This window comes from Procambarus clarkii, chromosome 10 (assembly GCF_040958095.1).
Source record: "Procambarus clarkii isolate CNS0578487 chromosome 10, FALCON_Pclarkii_2.0, whole genome shotgun sequence".
NCBI lineage: Eukaryota > Metazoa > Arthropoda > Malacostraca > Decapoda > Cambaridae > Procambarus > Procambarus clarkii.
Window position 1 is genome coordinate 49208561 of NC_091159.1, and position 15631 is coordinate 49224191.

The 15631-nt window shown below is 42.8% G+C and overlaps 1 protein-coding gene and 1 long non-coding RNA gene across 3 annotated transcripts in view; one reads left to right on the forward strand and one right to left on the reverse strand.

Moving 5' to 3' along the window:
* Hr3 (Hormone receptor 3) overlaps positions 1-15631 on the forward strand; it is a gene marked incomplete in the record, with an annotated part of 296866 nt that overhangs the window by 267454 nt on the left and 13781 nt on the right. The window contains 1 exon segment of the mRNA XM_069322036.1: positions 9575-9694. Within this exon segment, the coding sequence (XP_069178137.1) occupies positions 9575-9680 (106 nt within the window).
* The window catches only part of LOC123774557 (uncharacterized), an 87190-nt gene that overhangs the window by 44325 nt on the left and 27234 nt on the right, over positions 1-15631 (reverse strand). The window lies entirely within an intron of this gene.

Here is a 15631-nt window from a genome sequence, read left to right on the forward strand (position 1 = left end):
ACTTGGTAAACCTGAAAAGAATAGCAAAATGTTCGTGCTGTTTGGCATACATGGCTAACAAACGAATTAGCTTTTTATTTGGTGCCGGCATCACATTAGCTTTGGTGACATGTTATATGTATGTTCCTCTAGAACATTTCATTGAAAATACATTGATACCAAAATGAAACACGTACATCAAAAAATACAGTAAAAAACATGAAAAGAGTATAAACTTTTCAGTAGGGGTGTATCCGATATGCAGTTGGGTGTGCTGGTAACAGGTAACTCTTGGGGCAACTTCCCACGGTCTTGCGGGTGGAATGTGCCTATGTCTTGTACTTTATATTCATATGTCTGTGTACGGAATTTTATTGTGATCACAGTGATACCAAAATTAACGACGTAGAACAATTCTGGGGTTGACAAACCTGAAAAGAGCATAAGCATTTCATCGCTGTTTGGCGGTCACAGCTAACGATTGCCATAGTTTTTTATTTGGTGCGGGTCTCACGTCGGCTTTGGTGAAATTTTATATATATATATATATATATATATATATATATATATATATATATATATATATATATATATATATATATATATATTAGTATATTTTGGTAGCAGTCTTTCCTGTAGACATATATTATTAAATATGACCGAAAAAGTAAGATTAATAATTCTAAATTATTATTAATCTTACTATTAATCTCTTACTATTAAAAGAATTATTAATCTTACTTTTTTGGTCATATTTAATAATATATATATATATATGTGTATATATATATATATATATATATATATATATATATATATATATATATATATATATATATATATATATATATATATATATATATATATATATATATATATTTATCTGACATTGTCACATTTTTAATCACGTGTTTATTTTCGTGATATATTAGTATATTTTGGTAGCAGTCTTTCCTGTAGACATATATTATTAAATATGACCGAAAAAGTAAGAATAATAATTCTAACACGAATTTTCTCAATGTTTCTTATATTTTTCTTCACTGTTGATGGTAACTGAAAAATCAATTCTCCAAAATTCATTTTTATTTCTAGTCTGACGCGACACTTGAGCGCGTTTCGTAAAACTTATTACATTTTCAAAGACTTTAGTTTACACACACACACACTTTTAACTGAACAGAGCTTAAACATCTTCGATTTTTATACCTGCATTTGGGTGAGGTGATATGTTACAACAGTTTTGAATGAGGTGAAAACAAACTTTCAACACAAGACAGAACACGAAACAATGGGTATAATATTTTGTAAGTTAAAGGGAAGAATGGAAGTAACTGCAGAGAGCCTATTGGCCCATATTTTTTGATGCTTCTATATTGGTTGTACTTGTAGGCCCCTCCTAACTGCTCTGCATACTCCGCCTCCATGCAGGTCGCACACCAAACCTGTGTCAGGTTAGGTTAGGGTCTGTAAGTTTCATTTCTTTGAACTGTAACCTAGGGCTGGTCCTCTCCCCCAGTTCGGTTGAGATGATCTACCTCCACAGCTGCTCTAACAAGGTGGTCTTTTATAGACTTACCTCGCCTCCAGGCGATCATGGGAGGGTTCTGTGGGAATTTTACCCAGGATGGATGTTCACTGTATGTTTCCCTCATCCATGTCCATACTACCTGGAGTTTTATCTTAAGCTGTGCTGCAAGGCCGGGGAAGAAAAGGGTTGGAAGAATCCATCTCTTGTCTTCCACTTCTTGTGTTCTAGGTCTAAGTAGCTCTGCCCTTGTTTTTTCTCTGAGTTTCTCCTGGGCCGCATGTATTATTGTCTCTGGGTAGTCTCTGTTCCTAAACATATCCCATAGGTCATCAAGCTGGGGATATAGCGTCTCTTCTTTGCTGTTAATCCTCTTGGGTCTGAGTCCAAGTGAGTAGGGTAGCGATTTCTTCAAGGCTAGTGGGTGGCTCGAGTCAAATTTCAGATACGTATGAAGGTTAGTCAGTTTATAGTATGCCTTCGTATGCAGATTCCTGGTTAGCTGGTCTATATTCACTGTTGTATCTAGGAAATTAATCGTGGAGTCACTGTGCTCGAGGGTAAACTTAAGGTTTTCATGAACTGTATTTGGCCATGAAAAGAAACCTTCTAGGCACGGGAAACCGTCCTCCATTATTCCAAAGATGTCATCTATGTAACGGAAACATACCGCCAGTCCGTCCTTCCTGTGGGATCGTTTCCTCTCGAACACTACATGCACAAATATTTCAGCGATTGCCACACTAATGAATGCTCCTATTCGCTGTACCCTTGGTTTGCCAGTATGCCCATCCTTCAAATTGCAAAAGGGTGTCTCTCATCACATGGAGGATGGCCTCCTCAAGAGTTTCTTTCGAGGGGGTCCTCCATACTCCTGCGTCTTGAAGTTCCTGTCTGATTTTTGCTCTGTTATCTGTAAAAAAAGATGCTACTACCTTTGCAGCTTCTCTCTGTGGTATGCTCGGGTAGAGCGATACCACATCCATGGAAAAAAGGCGGGCCCCTCTCGGGACTGGGCCTCTAATTTCTGCAATTTTCTTGAGGAAATCCGTCGTATCTTTGATTCTTTCCGGTAGTAGGCGTAGTAGGGGGTTCAGGAGGGTTGTGCAGATCCAGTCTACCGGCCTTGTTGGGGCCCGGCAGCCGCTTAAAACCTGTCTCCCTTGCCATGTTCCTGTTGTTTCTTCTAGTGCTTTATGGATCTTTGGTAAAAGATAGAGGTGGGGAATGATGGATTCAAAGGCTAGGAAGAAATCTCTCGCCCCTGCCTGCATGAGTCCTCCTTTCCCGTCCCCAGTCTTGTTTTCGAACAGCTTGAGGACTATCCGTTTACTCCTCGTTTGGGCGTTTCTAAGCGCCTCATCCTGGTTGTGTATCTGTTTGTAGGCTGCAGTGTCTGCCAGATGCCTCTTCATCTCGTTCTTGTAGTTGTCTTTTCTCCAGGCGACGACAGTACCTCCCTTGTCTGCCGGCTTTATCACAATATCCGTGTATCCTTTCAGCGTTGATAGGGCGTCCCTCTCCTCCCTTGTGAGGTTGCAGTTGCGTCGTCGTTCCGCACCACTCTTGAGGTCGACCTTCATTTGCTGGATTACCGGTTTAAGGCCTACTAGGTTGTAGTTTGGACACTGGACTGGTTTGCTGGGGTGGAGGTACCTAAAAGAGAGGGAGAGTTTAGTTCTCTTAAATACTCCCTGTGACTTACCTTGCTCCGGCCGGAGTTTGCTCCAAACTTGGTTGATACTAGTTTCCACGTTGTTGCACAGATCCTCTATCGCATCTTCTCTCTTCTTACGCGACGGAGGGCCTATCACGAATGTAAGTCCCTTTTCCAACAGTTTCCTCTCCTGTTCAGTAAGGGGTACCTCAGAGACAACTGTCTGTTTCAATAGTCCTCTTTTCTGCCTTAATTCCTGTCGTTTCCTGAGTTTCTCCGATCTCCACCGTTCCACCCTCTGTCTCTTCCTTGTTGGTCTCGGTTCGTGCTGTTCCAGCACTTGGGTCTGTTGTTGATCTCTTGGTTCCGATTGTTGCCTCTGCCCCTGTTTCTGTTTCTGAAAAAATTATTATCACTATGGCAAATTATCACTATTATCACTATTATCACTATTATCACTATGGCCCCTATTATTATTATTACCTCCCTGTCTGTTGTCCCTGTTATTGTTCCAGGAAGGGTAGTCTCTGCTGTTATTGCCTCTGTTGTCTCCTGGGGTGATCCTGTTGTTCTGGCCTCTGTGGTCAGCCGGTCCCATTCCTGTTACACTGGCCTCGGTTATCTCTGGATCTGTCCCTGTTGTTCCTCGTCTGGTTTCCACCCGGTTTGTCTCATGGTGAATCTCTCCATCCTCCTCGTGACCTGTCTCTGTTATTCCTGCCTTGCCTGTTATTGTTGTTGTTCGCCGAGGTGTCCCGTTCGAAGTTCAGTCTCTTCAGGCTCTTCCTCCTGTTCGAATCTGTTCTGGGTGGGAAGGGGGGTTGTTGTGGGGCAGGCTTGCCTAGAATAGGGGACAAAGGGACATCATCGTCATCGTTCATCAGGAGTACTGAACATAAGGGTTTTGGGCCCACTTGCTTTTGTTGTTGCTGTGGCTGCACTTGTTCTATGGCTCCTAGACCTAGGGCTTTGTCCACTGCTGTAGTCAGGCTCTGCAGCTTACCTTCCTGAGGGTTTGAGAAGAAACTTTCATACCTGTGTGACGTCTGTCCCGAGCGCATCATCAGGCTTCCATTGTATGGCCTTTCGAGGGTCCCTGGTTTCGGAGCTGTCTTTCGTCTGAAACCTTCCCATAAGGCCGTACCTATTCTTACCTGATCCCAACCTCGTATTAGAAGGCGAGCTACGATGAGCTATATTTTGGCCATTTCTCTCGTATGTGAGGCTTTGAGAAGGAGCGTGTATGTCGCCATAGACGCTCTGGCCTGTTCCAAGTTAACTCTGTTTAGACAGCTGGCTAGACCTGGTAGGATTGGGAGACCTGCTGAGAAAAATGGGAAACAAACCTGTAGGGCAAGGTATTCAGGGACTGTGTTTAGCCTCACTGCCCGTTGGACGAACGTCAACCTGTCTTTTAAATATTCTATAGTTGTAAAGATTGGCTTTACCAGGGCTATAATTTCTAAGTCTTCCTGTTGGAAAAAACTGTGAACCTCAGAGAGGTCGGATCTTTCCATCATTTTGTGTACTTGGACTGTTATATCACTCTCCTGGAGGAGGTCCTCCAGATTTGGAGTGAACGGCAGGTGTTCAAGAGCTTTCGACCCTGGTCCCGTCCATACTCTCCCGTCTCTCCAGACTCCTTGGAGGGTGCCTTCAGGAAGTTGAGGTCTCAGTTTGTATTTGTTTAAGATCTCCAGTATTCCATACTCCCATTCCTCTTCGGATGTGTTAGGGAGAGAATCCTTGAGAGCTTCCAAAATTGTTTCCGGGAGGGACTCGGAAACAGTTAATTCTGCCTCCAATGGTCTTCTTGCTTTCGATGTCGAGGGTTGGTTTGGTGAGACCTCTCGTGTTCTCTTCGTTCGTACTGCGTCAGACTCCATTCTGGCTCTACAATTCAACGACACTTCCAACACTTTTAACACTCAAGAATGGGGAAAAGAAAACAAAGTTATAGGTTTTTTCTTCCCTTTTCAGCTCGTGTGTGTGAGGAAAAAAGTTTGGAAAAAAGCACAAAAAGTATTTCTCTCAGTAATGGAGTCAAACTCTCCCTTGCCTCCTGGGGACAGAAAAAGAGTCCTCCTACCAGAAGACTGAGCGAAAAATATCTATCTAGATATCTAGCTAGATAGATATCTATCTAGTTAGATATCTAGATATCTATCAGATATCTGCGAGGCACTACACATTAAGAAGTCGACACCAGCAATCAACAGCCAATTAATGCACAGCTATATTCTACCCACTTCAAGACTCCGCACCAATATAGAAGCATCAAGAAATATGGGCCAATAGGCTCTCTGCAGTTACTTCCATTCTTCCCTTTAACCCTCAAACCGCTAGGGGCTCAAATGGAATTCACACCCACAGGCGCAACAAAGAAAAAAAATCCAAAAAATTCTTTCGTCTTATAGAAGTGTTCATTTTTGTTCCCTGATCACGAAAAAAAAAAAAAAAAAAATCATAGGAGGCATATTTTAGCCGCAATAGGGTAGGGAAGTGTGGCAAACAAGGGGCGTTGGCAGAGCCTTCGCCAGACGAGGTCTACTCCGCCCGAGCTGTCAGACGTCAGTTGCCACAAATATATTATTACCTAATTATTTCAATGTCTCTGATTGATTTTTTTTTAGTTTTTTTGCAGTAATATTATTCCCTACAGTGAATTGTGGTATATTTAAATTATAAAATGTGTGAACTATTGCTGTACTCAAAATTATGGTGTGCATATTAGTGATTCAATTATTATGTTCATAAATCAATAAACAAATAGTTTTGCTGTTGTTACACTATATACACAGGTTATATATAAGTATCTGCATGCTTTGTACACCATAACGAACTACTAAGTTGGTCTTGTGAGTCAAAAAGCAACGAGGAGTGATCGCCAAACAACAGCGAGCCACTCACTGCCACTCCCTCCCTCAACACCACCTCACTCACCCTCATTCATCTCCCACAATACTCTTTCTGTATTTATTCACTATATACAGACGTTATATATACGTATTTACATGTTTTGTTCACCATAACTGTACATCTAAGCTTGTATGGTGAGTAAAGGCAGAAAGACGTAGCTACTCACACAGTCAGCTGATCGGTCGCCGCCCTCAAGGCCAGACGCACTAATATTTGTCCTCCAACAATATTGTTTGTGGTGTTATTACGCTATATACACACATTATATATAAGTATCTACCTGTTTTATTCACCATACCTGAACAAATAAGCTGGTATGGTGCCCAAAGATCATAGTGGCCATCAGTAAACACCATGCCAAGTCGTGCAGACGACGCTCCTTCCTCACCAAAATGGCGGCTCCTAACCTACTCCTCTCGCTGTTATCTCACACTATACACACGTTATATATAAGTATCTACATTTGTGTTCACCATAGCGAACCACTAAGCTGGTATGGTGAGTGCAGTCAATAAATGGTGGCCACACACAGTCAGAAGACCACTGCCACAACCCTCCCTCCCACAGCCTTACTCTTCCCTCCATGGAGCACAGCGCTAAATATCACCACAATCCTCCTATTATCAGAATCCTGGTCAGTTTTATCACAGTCAGGGGGCTTCAGTAATACTATCACTGCTAAATAATAGCAGTATCATTTATATTATGGTATTTGTAGGCGATGCTGTGGTCACAAGCTGAACAGCGGTGCTGTGAGCTCGTGCTGCGTGCTCCAGCCATGGTAGCTTGCTCAATACTGACGCTGTAACACCCAAGAATGTTGGCCTGGATTTTTTTTCTAGGTGGCATCTGGCAACTATCGGTCTTGGCTGTACTATAGCTGCCCCAATCCCAGGCGGGGCGTTTAAATTATAGCGCTAGACACGAAATCATATATAAATGATGTGCGCGGTTTCGGTTTTGTCACTGATATCATTTATATATGATATGCGCGGTTTGAGGGTTAACTTACAAAATATTATACCCATTGTTTCGTGTTCTGTCTTGTGTTGAAAGTTTGTTTTCACCTCATCCAAAACTGTTGTAACATATCACCTCACCCAAATGCAGGTATAAAAATCGATGATGTTTAAGCTCTGTTCAGTTAAAGTTGTGTGTGTGTAAACTAAAGTCTTTTAAAATGTAATAAGTTTTACGAAACGTGCTCAAGTGTTGCGTCAGACTAGAAATAAAAATGAATTTTGGAGAATTGATTTTTCAGTTACCATCAACAGTGAAGAAAAATATAAGAAACATTGAGAAAATTTGTGTTAGAATTACTAATCTTACTTTTTCAGTCATATTTAATATATATATATATATATATATATATATATATATATATATATATATATATATATATATATATATATATATATATATATATATATATATATATATATATATATATCTTCCTCTAGAGCATTCTCTTGTGAACAAATTGACACTAAAATTAAATACCTACATGGAAAATTAAGGTCAGCAAACCGAAAAGAGTATAAACATTTCAGTGTCGCCGCGCAGTCGCCCAAAATGCTTGGCGCACAAGGGGAAAGTTAAAGAACCTTCTACCGGAAGTGTGATAGTGTTAATCAAATTGTTCCCAATAGAATTATCTAAAGGAATATATGCTTATAAAGGCAAATGGCCCAGCGTGCCACCCGCAGCATACCCCAAGTTCAGCTGAGATTTACCCGTGAGAGCTCACCCACCACCCGCAATCAAATATTTATACTCTTTCCATTTTGTCAACTCAATTTTCATGCTACATCATTCCTTTTGGTATCAAATTGTTTGCAATCATAATGTGTGTAATGTAGAACTAGTCCCATAGTAATCAAACAATACACGGAATTTTAACAAATATTTTAATTTTGGACACAACATGCATCAATGCCGGATATCTGTAGATTTATTTATGAACGCAATATCCGTCCCAGCTGGCCGAAAGTGTTAAATTAAATTAAATTAAATTAAATTTTTTATTCAGGAAAAGTACATACGTAGATGATGAGTTACAAACATAATGTTGGATTTATAGATAAAGCTAGTACATACAAAACCTAAGGCCACTAATACGCATAGCATTTCGAGCAAGGGGTGGGGTGGGGGGGGAACACTTCAAAATTCAAAAAAATTAAAATGTTTATTCAGGTAAAGTACATACATACAAGGGGTGATACAAATATTGATGAATTTATAGATGGAGCTAGTACATACAATGCCTAAAGCCACTATTACGCAAAGCGTTTCGGGCAGGAAAAACACTAAACTTAAACACTTAGATTAAAACTTAATAGTAATTGAGATTAGAGTATAAATTGTGTTGAAAAAAAAGGAATAAATAAAAAAGAAAAAGGGGGAACATGGCAGAAATCAGTAATTGTACAAGTTGGTCAACAAACAGCATTGTTTAAAATAGCAAAACATGGGTTGACATAAAGGGGGTAAGGTAGGTTACATGGAGTTAATTAGGTAGTATTTAATTTTACTCTTAAACTGGTTGAGAGAGGTACAGCCTTTGACATGATTGGGGAGGTCATTCCACATTCTGGGTCCCTTGATTTGTAGAGTATTTCCAGTTTGGTTAAGTCACACTCTTGGAATATCAAATAAGTACAGTATTTGTTTCTGGTGTGATGCCCATGGGTTCTGTAACAACCTTCTAGGAAGTTTTTAATATTTTTCAATTTTTGCTACAAATTTCTTACATAAAATTATCTGTTAGATTAACTACTGAACTGCGTAACGTGCCTTGAGGCACTCAATCGGTGGTGCGCAAGGCACCTCAGGGTGCTCGTAGGTATAGCGAAGCATTCAAAACTCCAGCGGCTACATGGGGGTTCACATCAGCTTCCTCAGGGCTCTCGTAATTAATGCAGAGCAGTGCAGTGCAGTGTTTAAGGATCTGCCTGAAATGCTATGCATGTTAGTAGCTTTGCAAGAATGTATAAACATCAATGCTATGTACCATCATAAACCCAATGTACCTTCTTGTATATACAGTATATATATAAATAATTAAATAAAATCTCTCCTCCCTCTCCTCACTTCTTCACCCCTTCTCCACCTGTCTCCACTTCTCTCCTCCATTCTCCCCCACCATCACCCCTCTCCTTCTATCTATCCCTCCCATCTATCTATATCTCAAAATGTAATACTGTACCAAATTTACGTTCAGTTCTAGTGACGAAGTCTAGGGACTCCATCAGTCACTTTTTAATAGGTCTTAAAGCTTAAACCCCTCTTAATGGGACTGATAGGACTTAACTCAATCAGCCTGTTTGTCCCATACCCCAGATCATTCACCCCAGCAAAGTTAGGTGAGGCTATCCCCTAGCATCTGGCCTCCAATATTGGACAGAGACTGATATTCTCATATTTAGATTTTCAGTATTTTTTTTTTTTTTTTTTTTTTTTTTTTTTATAAAATATGGTCTTTATGTTGACAGGGAGCTGAGCATGCTACATCAGGAAGCACTGAGTAAATTCAAGCGTGCTGCACCACACCTCCAGTTTTCTGATCTCCATAAAGAAATCTTCAATGTAGATTCCTGAGGTGCCTATACCAGGTAATTTAAATATTTTCAAAAGTTATTATTGAAGATTAGAAATGACAAAATATCAAGGTTATAATAAAAAAGATTCAGATGATTGGACATCTTTAATGATTAATTGCAATTACTGTACTTTCAAACGCATTCGGCCCATCTTTCTAGTGTAATGAGTATTTATTTCAGGCAGCAATTCCAATCATCCTATCTTAACCTTTCTTTGGGAAACGCCTTGTGACTCCCTGAAGCATCTCTCTGATGTAGGTGTCATCAGTTGTGGAGTTCTTTGACCACAGGGCGCTGTGACATTTACATATGATGTTATTCATTTATGTCACTGCCCAGCAAGGCACTCAGAAAGTCAGTGAGTCAAAATAAGCCACAGCTGGCTGTCTCCAAGACCTGCAGACTCGAAAACAGCCATAGAACTCTCCAAACTATGTAAACAAACAATTGAAAATTTCATAAAATTAGCCCCCCGCTCATTCTCCCCACCCTGATTCTCATTTGGGTTAGGAGGGGGAAGGCCATGGCTCTCAGGCCGCTCCACCATCAGTTCTCCTCTGATGTGCATCGGTGCTGGGCCTGCCACCATCGCTCTGGCCCCAGTGTTTTCTTTGGGTATTTTTTCCTTGGTGGCTATTCCTTGCACTTGTGTATGCATGGGCCAGAAATTTTGAGTACTTGGAGCTGCATGTGTTCAGGGTGCCCTTCCCTGGTTGCTTGCTAGTGCTGTATTTGCACTACCAGGGTTTTCTTTCCTGGAGTGTTCAGAGGAATCTGTCAGCTGGAGATGGCCTTCGCTTTGGGGCAAGTCTTGTGTCTTTGGCTTCCATCTTTTTTCCGGTTGGAGTACCTTGGCTGGTGGGATGCACAGGGTTTTATGTGTGCTGCACTTCAGCTCACCAAGGTAAATTTCCCAGCCATCTTAACTAGGCTGGGTTAATTTACATATCACTTTTTGAGAGTACTGGTATAGCGTCCCAGTTCTTTGGTGCTCTGTTTGTATTGTAACCTTCAGGCCCAGGTTATTACCTGTGGGCTCAGTGGCCATGGATCTTCTTCTCGAGCCTGCTCTTGCTTTATGCGAGCTTGAGGGGTACACATCGTCAATGCCATGTGGCAATTTTAATTCGTTTTGTCTCGGCTATGCTGCCTGTTGGGTAGGTGACACCTTCGACCTGGCATTGGGGGGGGGTAATGCTCCTGTCACGTTACTCTTCTCATTAGCCCTCTAGATGATGCTTGGGCTTATCAGGGTGACTGCTCTTCATGTGAGGTTTTCTATGCTACAGCAGTCTAGGTTTTATGTGCCCATTTAGAAGCTTCTGTGCAGCCCGCTTGGTTTTTAAGGACCTGAATTTGGAGGTCGGTCAATTCAATTTGCCTCCGTTCATGCCTTCTATTCCCTCCCCGTCAGTCATGGTTCACTCTCCTAGTTCTCCCCTGCTTCTGGCCCCGAAACAGCTGAGGATTTCAGGTTCAGGGCAGAGTATAGCTTGGGATTAGGCTTGGGCAGCTCTGGGGGTCACCCCTTCTGAATCGGGCATGGAGGCAAATGAGTTTCTCGATCCTGCCAAGCTTCTGGGCCTTCTTGCCAGCCAGCCTCTTCTCTCAAAGCTTCTCCCCTGAAATCTGTCAGTCTTTCCTGGGTGGTGGGTGTGGACAATGGCTCTGACCCAGGACCCTTGACTGCTGTGCCTGGCACATGTGGGGGGGGGAAGTCTGAATTGAGGCCGTAGGTTCCCTTTGAATCTTTGGGGTTCCTAGCATCTTCCACTGAATGTTTTCAGTTATAGGGAAAAGGGTTTTTGTACCCCCCTCCTCCATCCTCCCTCTAGGAGTTGGATTTGAGTGCGGGGTCCCCTCAGGGTCTGCTTTAGTTGCCTTTAGCATACCAGGGACATCCTTCAAGAGGTTTTTGTCCTTGCAGGATTCCCCTTCAAAGGCTTCTAAGGTACTTTTTACACACCTGGTTGACCCTGTTTATGCATCTCTGATAGACCTAACCTCTTTTGAGTTTGGGTCTTCTGCCTTCTTTTGGGTGCATTACGAGGTTCCGGAATCTTCCTTTCTCTCCCGAATCCTGGCATGGTTTTTTCCAGACCCGCTCACTTGAGTGACACGAGGTTTCAGGTGTTTTAGGGGGACTTCTCATTTGAGCCCCTTAATGCTTGCCTGTTTGCCCCCCCCCCCTCACTCTTTCCCAGGATGATGGGGCTTTTGCATGCACAAGGTCCTCTGTTGTCGGCGTCAGTTGTAGTGGATGACCTGTGTGCCTGTCAGCACTTCGGCTGCATTCACTTTCATAGTCTCCTTGAGTTGCATTCCAATTGGCTTTGGAACACTCAGGATTAGCCCTCTTGTGGGGGTTTTGGCCTCAACTGTGGTGTCATTGGTGGTCCTCTTCTGTGGGATGCAGTGGCCACATTTCTCTGTACAGCTCACGTATTAGCAGGCTGAGCTGGCTCTTTCTCTGGATTTGGCAAGGGCCCCTTGCCCTTTTTTCTGCCTTTCCTTTTTCTCCATTCCTCTTTCAAGCCTATTCAGGACCTTCTCTGTCTTAGGTGGGGTAGTTCTCATTCTTTGAGGAGGTCTGGACGGGGTAGGTCTCGTTCGAGGTGGTTGAGGTGGTCTGGGCAGGTGGGGGCTGTGCCTGGTGTTGGTTGAGGTGGGCCACTGGTGGAGCCAGTGGCTGAGTTGCAAGTCCTTCCTGTACCTGCTTTGTTTGAATCTTGTCAGTGCCATACGCATTCTGCTTGGAAGGCGGCACCTCAGGATTCGTGCCGGCCCTTTTGGGGTTCACTCCATTGCTGGGTTGTACTACGAAAAGGGCCGAGAACCACCTTAAACACTTGAGTGTTTACTCTCGTTTTTGAGGTGTTTTTTTTATAATAAACATTTGTTCTGTATTTCTGATTTAAATTAATGCATATAATAATAATAATAATAATAATGTTTATTCAAAAGAATTTGTGTACAAAGAACATATGAGTAATGTACAATTGTAGGGCCAGGAGTTACACATACTAATGAAGCCACTATTACTCAAAGTATTTTAGGCAAAACTTAAAATAATATGAAAATATTTTTTTACCAAAGATTTGAGGGGTAAAATATTTAATACTTAAAGAGAAGTAAGCTAACAAAATGAGATGTTTAAAGAAAGTAACACATCTGGAGGTTATCTTGAGATGATTTTGGGGCTTAGCATTCCTGCAGCCCAGTCCTCGACCAGGCATCCTTTTTGTTACAACCCCCCCAGGAAGCAGCCCGTAGCAGCTGTCTAACTCCCAGGTACCCATTTACTGCTAGGTAACTGGGGCATCAGAGTGAAAGAGACATTTTGCCCATTTGTCTCCGCCTCCACCGGGGATCGAACCCGGAACCTCAGGACTACGAATCCGAAGCGCTGTCCACCCAGCTGTCAGGCGCCACATGAATATAAACAAAAAGGTGATACTTAACCACTGTGATGTGCCGAGTTTATTGTGCCATTCCTCCTGTGCACATGAAATCAAGTGTTCCCAAAAAATTATTTTTTCTTTGTAAAATGATAAATTCCCTTCCCTGAACATGTCTATGTAAAAATAAATACCAAATTCCACTTACTTTGGCTGTGGGGATGTGGACAAGATGTACAGAGCACCACTTGGTTTCCGAACTTTAGTTATCCGAAACTTCCAGTTTCCCGATTGGGGTTGGGGGAGTCATGCTACATGAACAAAGTTCGGGTAGGAAGCGGTCCGCCAAGCGTCGCACCGGCCCGTGGTGATGGGTGGGAGATGGTCCAGTTTGCCGCCTTCTACCCTGTGATTTCACAGATTCACGGCCTATTATTCCTATTATTTTGATTTGTCACGAGGCTGGAGAGTTCATTCTGTAATTTTGTTTTACATAGCTACACAATCAAGAAACATCTGTGCACCATGTCAGCTCCAAATGCACTCATTGCGTCAGTGATTGCTGACTGGTGGGTGGATGGGGGAGCTTAGATGGAAAGCGTTCCAATAATACGGAGGGGGAGAGATAATGAGAGAGAGGGGGAGAATTAGAGAGAGAGAGGGAGGATTAGTGAGAAAGGGAGGGGGAGGTACGCAGGAAGGAAGTAGTGAGGGGGGGGGGGGATGGGAGAATTAGGGAGGGAGGGAAAGGCAGGTAAGCAGGCTGGCTGCCTGACTGCCTTTCCCTCCCTCCCTAATTCTCCCATTCTCCCTCCTAGCATCTCTCCCTACCTTCCCCTCCCTCCCTTTCTCACTAATTCTCCCCCTCTCCCACTATTTCTCCTCTCTCACTAATTCTCCCCCCTCTCTGTTGGTGGAGTGGTGAGGGAGGCAGTAAGGAAGGATTTGCTGACCAGGCGATGGTTGCCAAACTTATCGCCCATATTGTATTACAAATTTTAATCTTAGTTGTAAAATATTTATGCCAAAATGTTAATTTTCAGATATTAATATACATTATTAATCATTAACATGTTATATGATTTCCTATTTTTTAATTAAACAAATATAGTTTTATTTATGAATTATGCACAGTTGGCATCTGTGAGCAGGCGCTGACAGACATGTCCGCCTCTACACAGCCTCCACCCCGTTAGTAGTTCCCGACCCCGTTAGTAGCTCCCCCTCCTCCATAGCTGCTGTTCTCATGTTATGAGGAAGGCAGTGAGGGAGGGATGGCAGGCATTGAGGGGAAGAGGCAGTGAGGCATTGAGGGGGAGAGGCAGTGAGGCATTGAGGGGGAGAGGCAGTGAGGCATTGAGGGGGAGAGGCAGTGAGGCATTGAGGGGGAGAGGCAGTGAGGCATTGAGGGGGAGAGGCAGTGAGGCATTGAGGGGAGAGGCAGTGAGGCATTGAGGGGAGAGGCAGTGAGGCATTGAGGGGGAGAGGCAGTGAGGCATTGAGGGGGAGAGGCAGTGAGGCATTGAGGGAGAGAGGCAGTGAGGCATTGAGGGGAAGAGGCAGTGAAGGGGGGGGAAAGGCAGTGAGGGGAAGAGGCAATGTGGGGGAGAGGCAGTGAGGGGGGAGAGGCAGTGAGGGGGGGAGGCAGTGAGGGGGAGATGCAGTGAGAGAGAAGTAGTGAGAGAGGGAAGGGTGGGGGTGAGTGAATGCAATTCACAATGAACTTTATTTCATTTGTTGCATTTATGCTATGAATCTGTTGATTTTTTCCCTTAGAATTTTTTGTTAAATTTACAAAAAAAATCTCTGTCCATTTTCCTCCATTCTCATTTACGAACTTACACGATAACCGATAGGTCTCGTCCCCAAGGGGTTCGGAAACCAAGTGTTGCTCTGTACTATGACGTCATCATGGGCTGGTCGCCCGTGCATGAACTTCCAGACACGATCACGAGGGCCATTCAAGCACCGCGAGTTGTCACAAATATATTTTCAATTATTTGTTTTATGTATTTCCAATGCGGTTTTATTTGTGTTTTTTATCGTTTATGATGCATATTTGTGTCCCTTACAGTATGTATACAGTAGAATGTTCATAATGTTCCATGGAACTGTGATACATGTGTCAGTAATGTGTCCACAATAAATGTTTATTGTCGCAATATTACTTGTTAAGAATTCACTAAAATTATAATATGTACAGTTTCACACACTATTTACACAGTAACCCACTGTATTACACTCAGTACTTCGGAAGTGAGTAATAATCAACAAAGTAGTCCATTGTATGCAGCGCATACCGCCTCGTAGGAACCTCGTAGTCTTGAGGTTCAGGGGAAAGGAATGTACCCAACCACTTATATGGTCGATGATTGAACACCGACCTGCATGAAGTGAGACTTTCGCTTTACCGTCCAGCCCAATCATGGCCTTTTAAAAGTGAAAGAAACCCTGCCCATTTGTTTCTGCCTCTGCTGGGGATCGAACCTGGGCCCTTAGGACTACGACCCCAGCGCACTGTCCACTCACCCATGAGGCCCCCTCTTTTAAA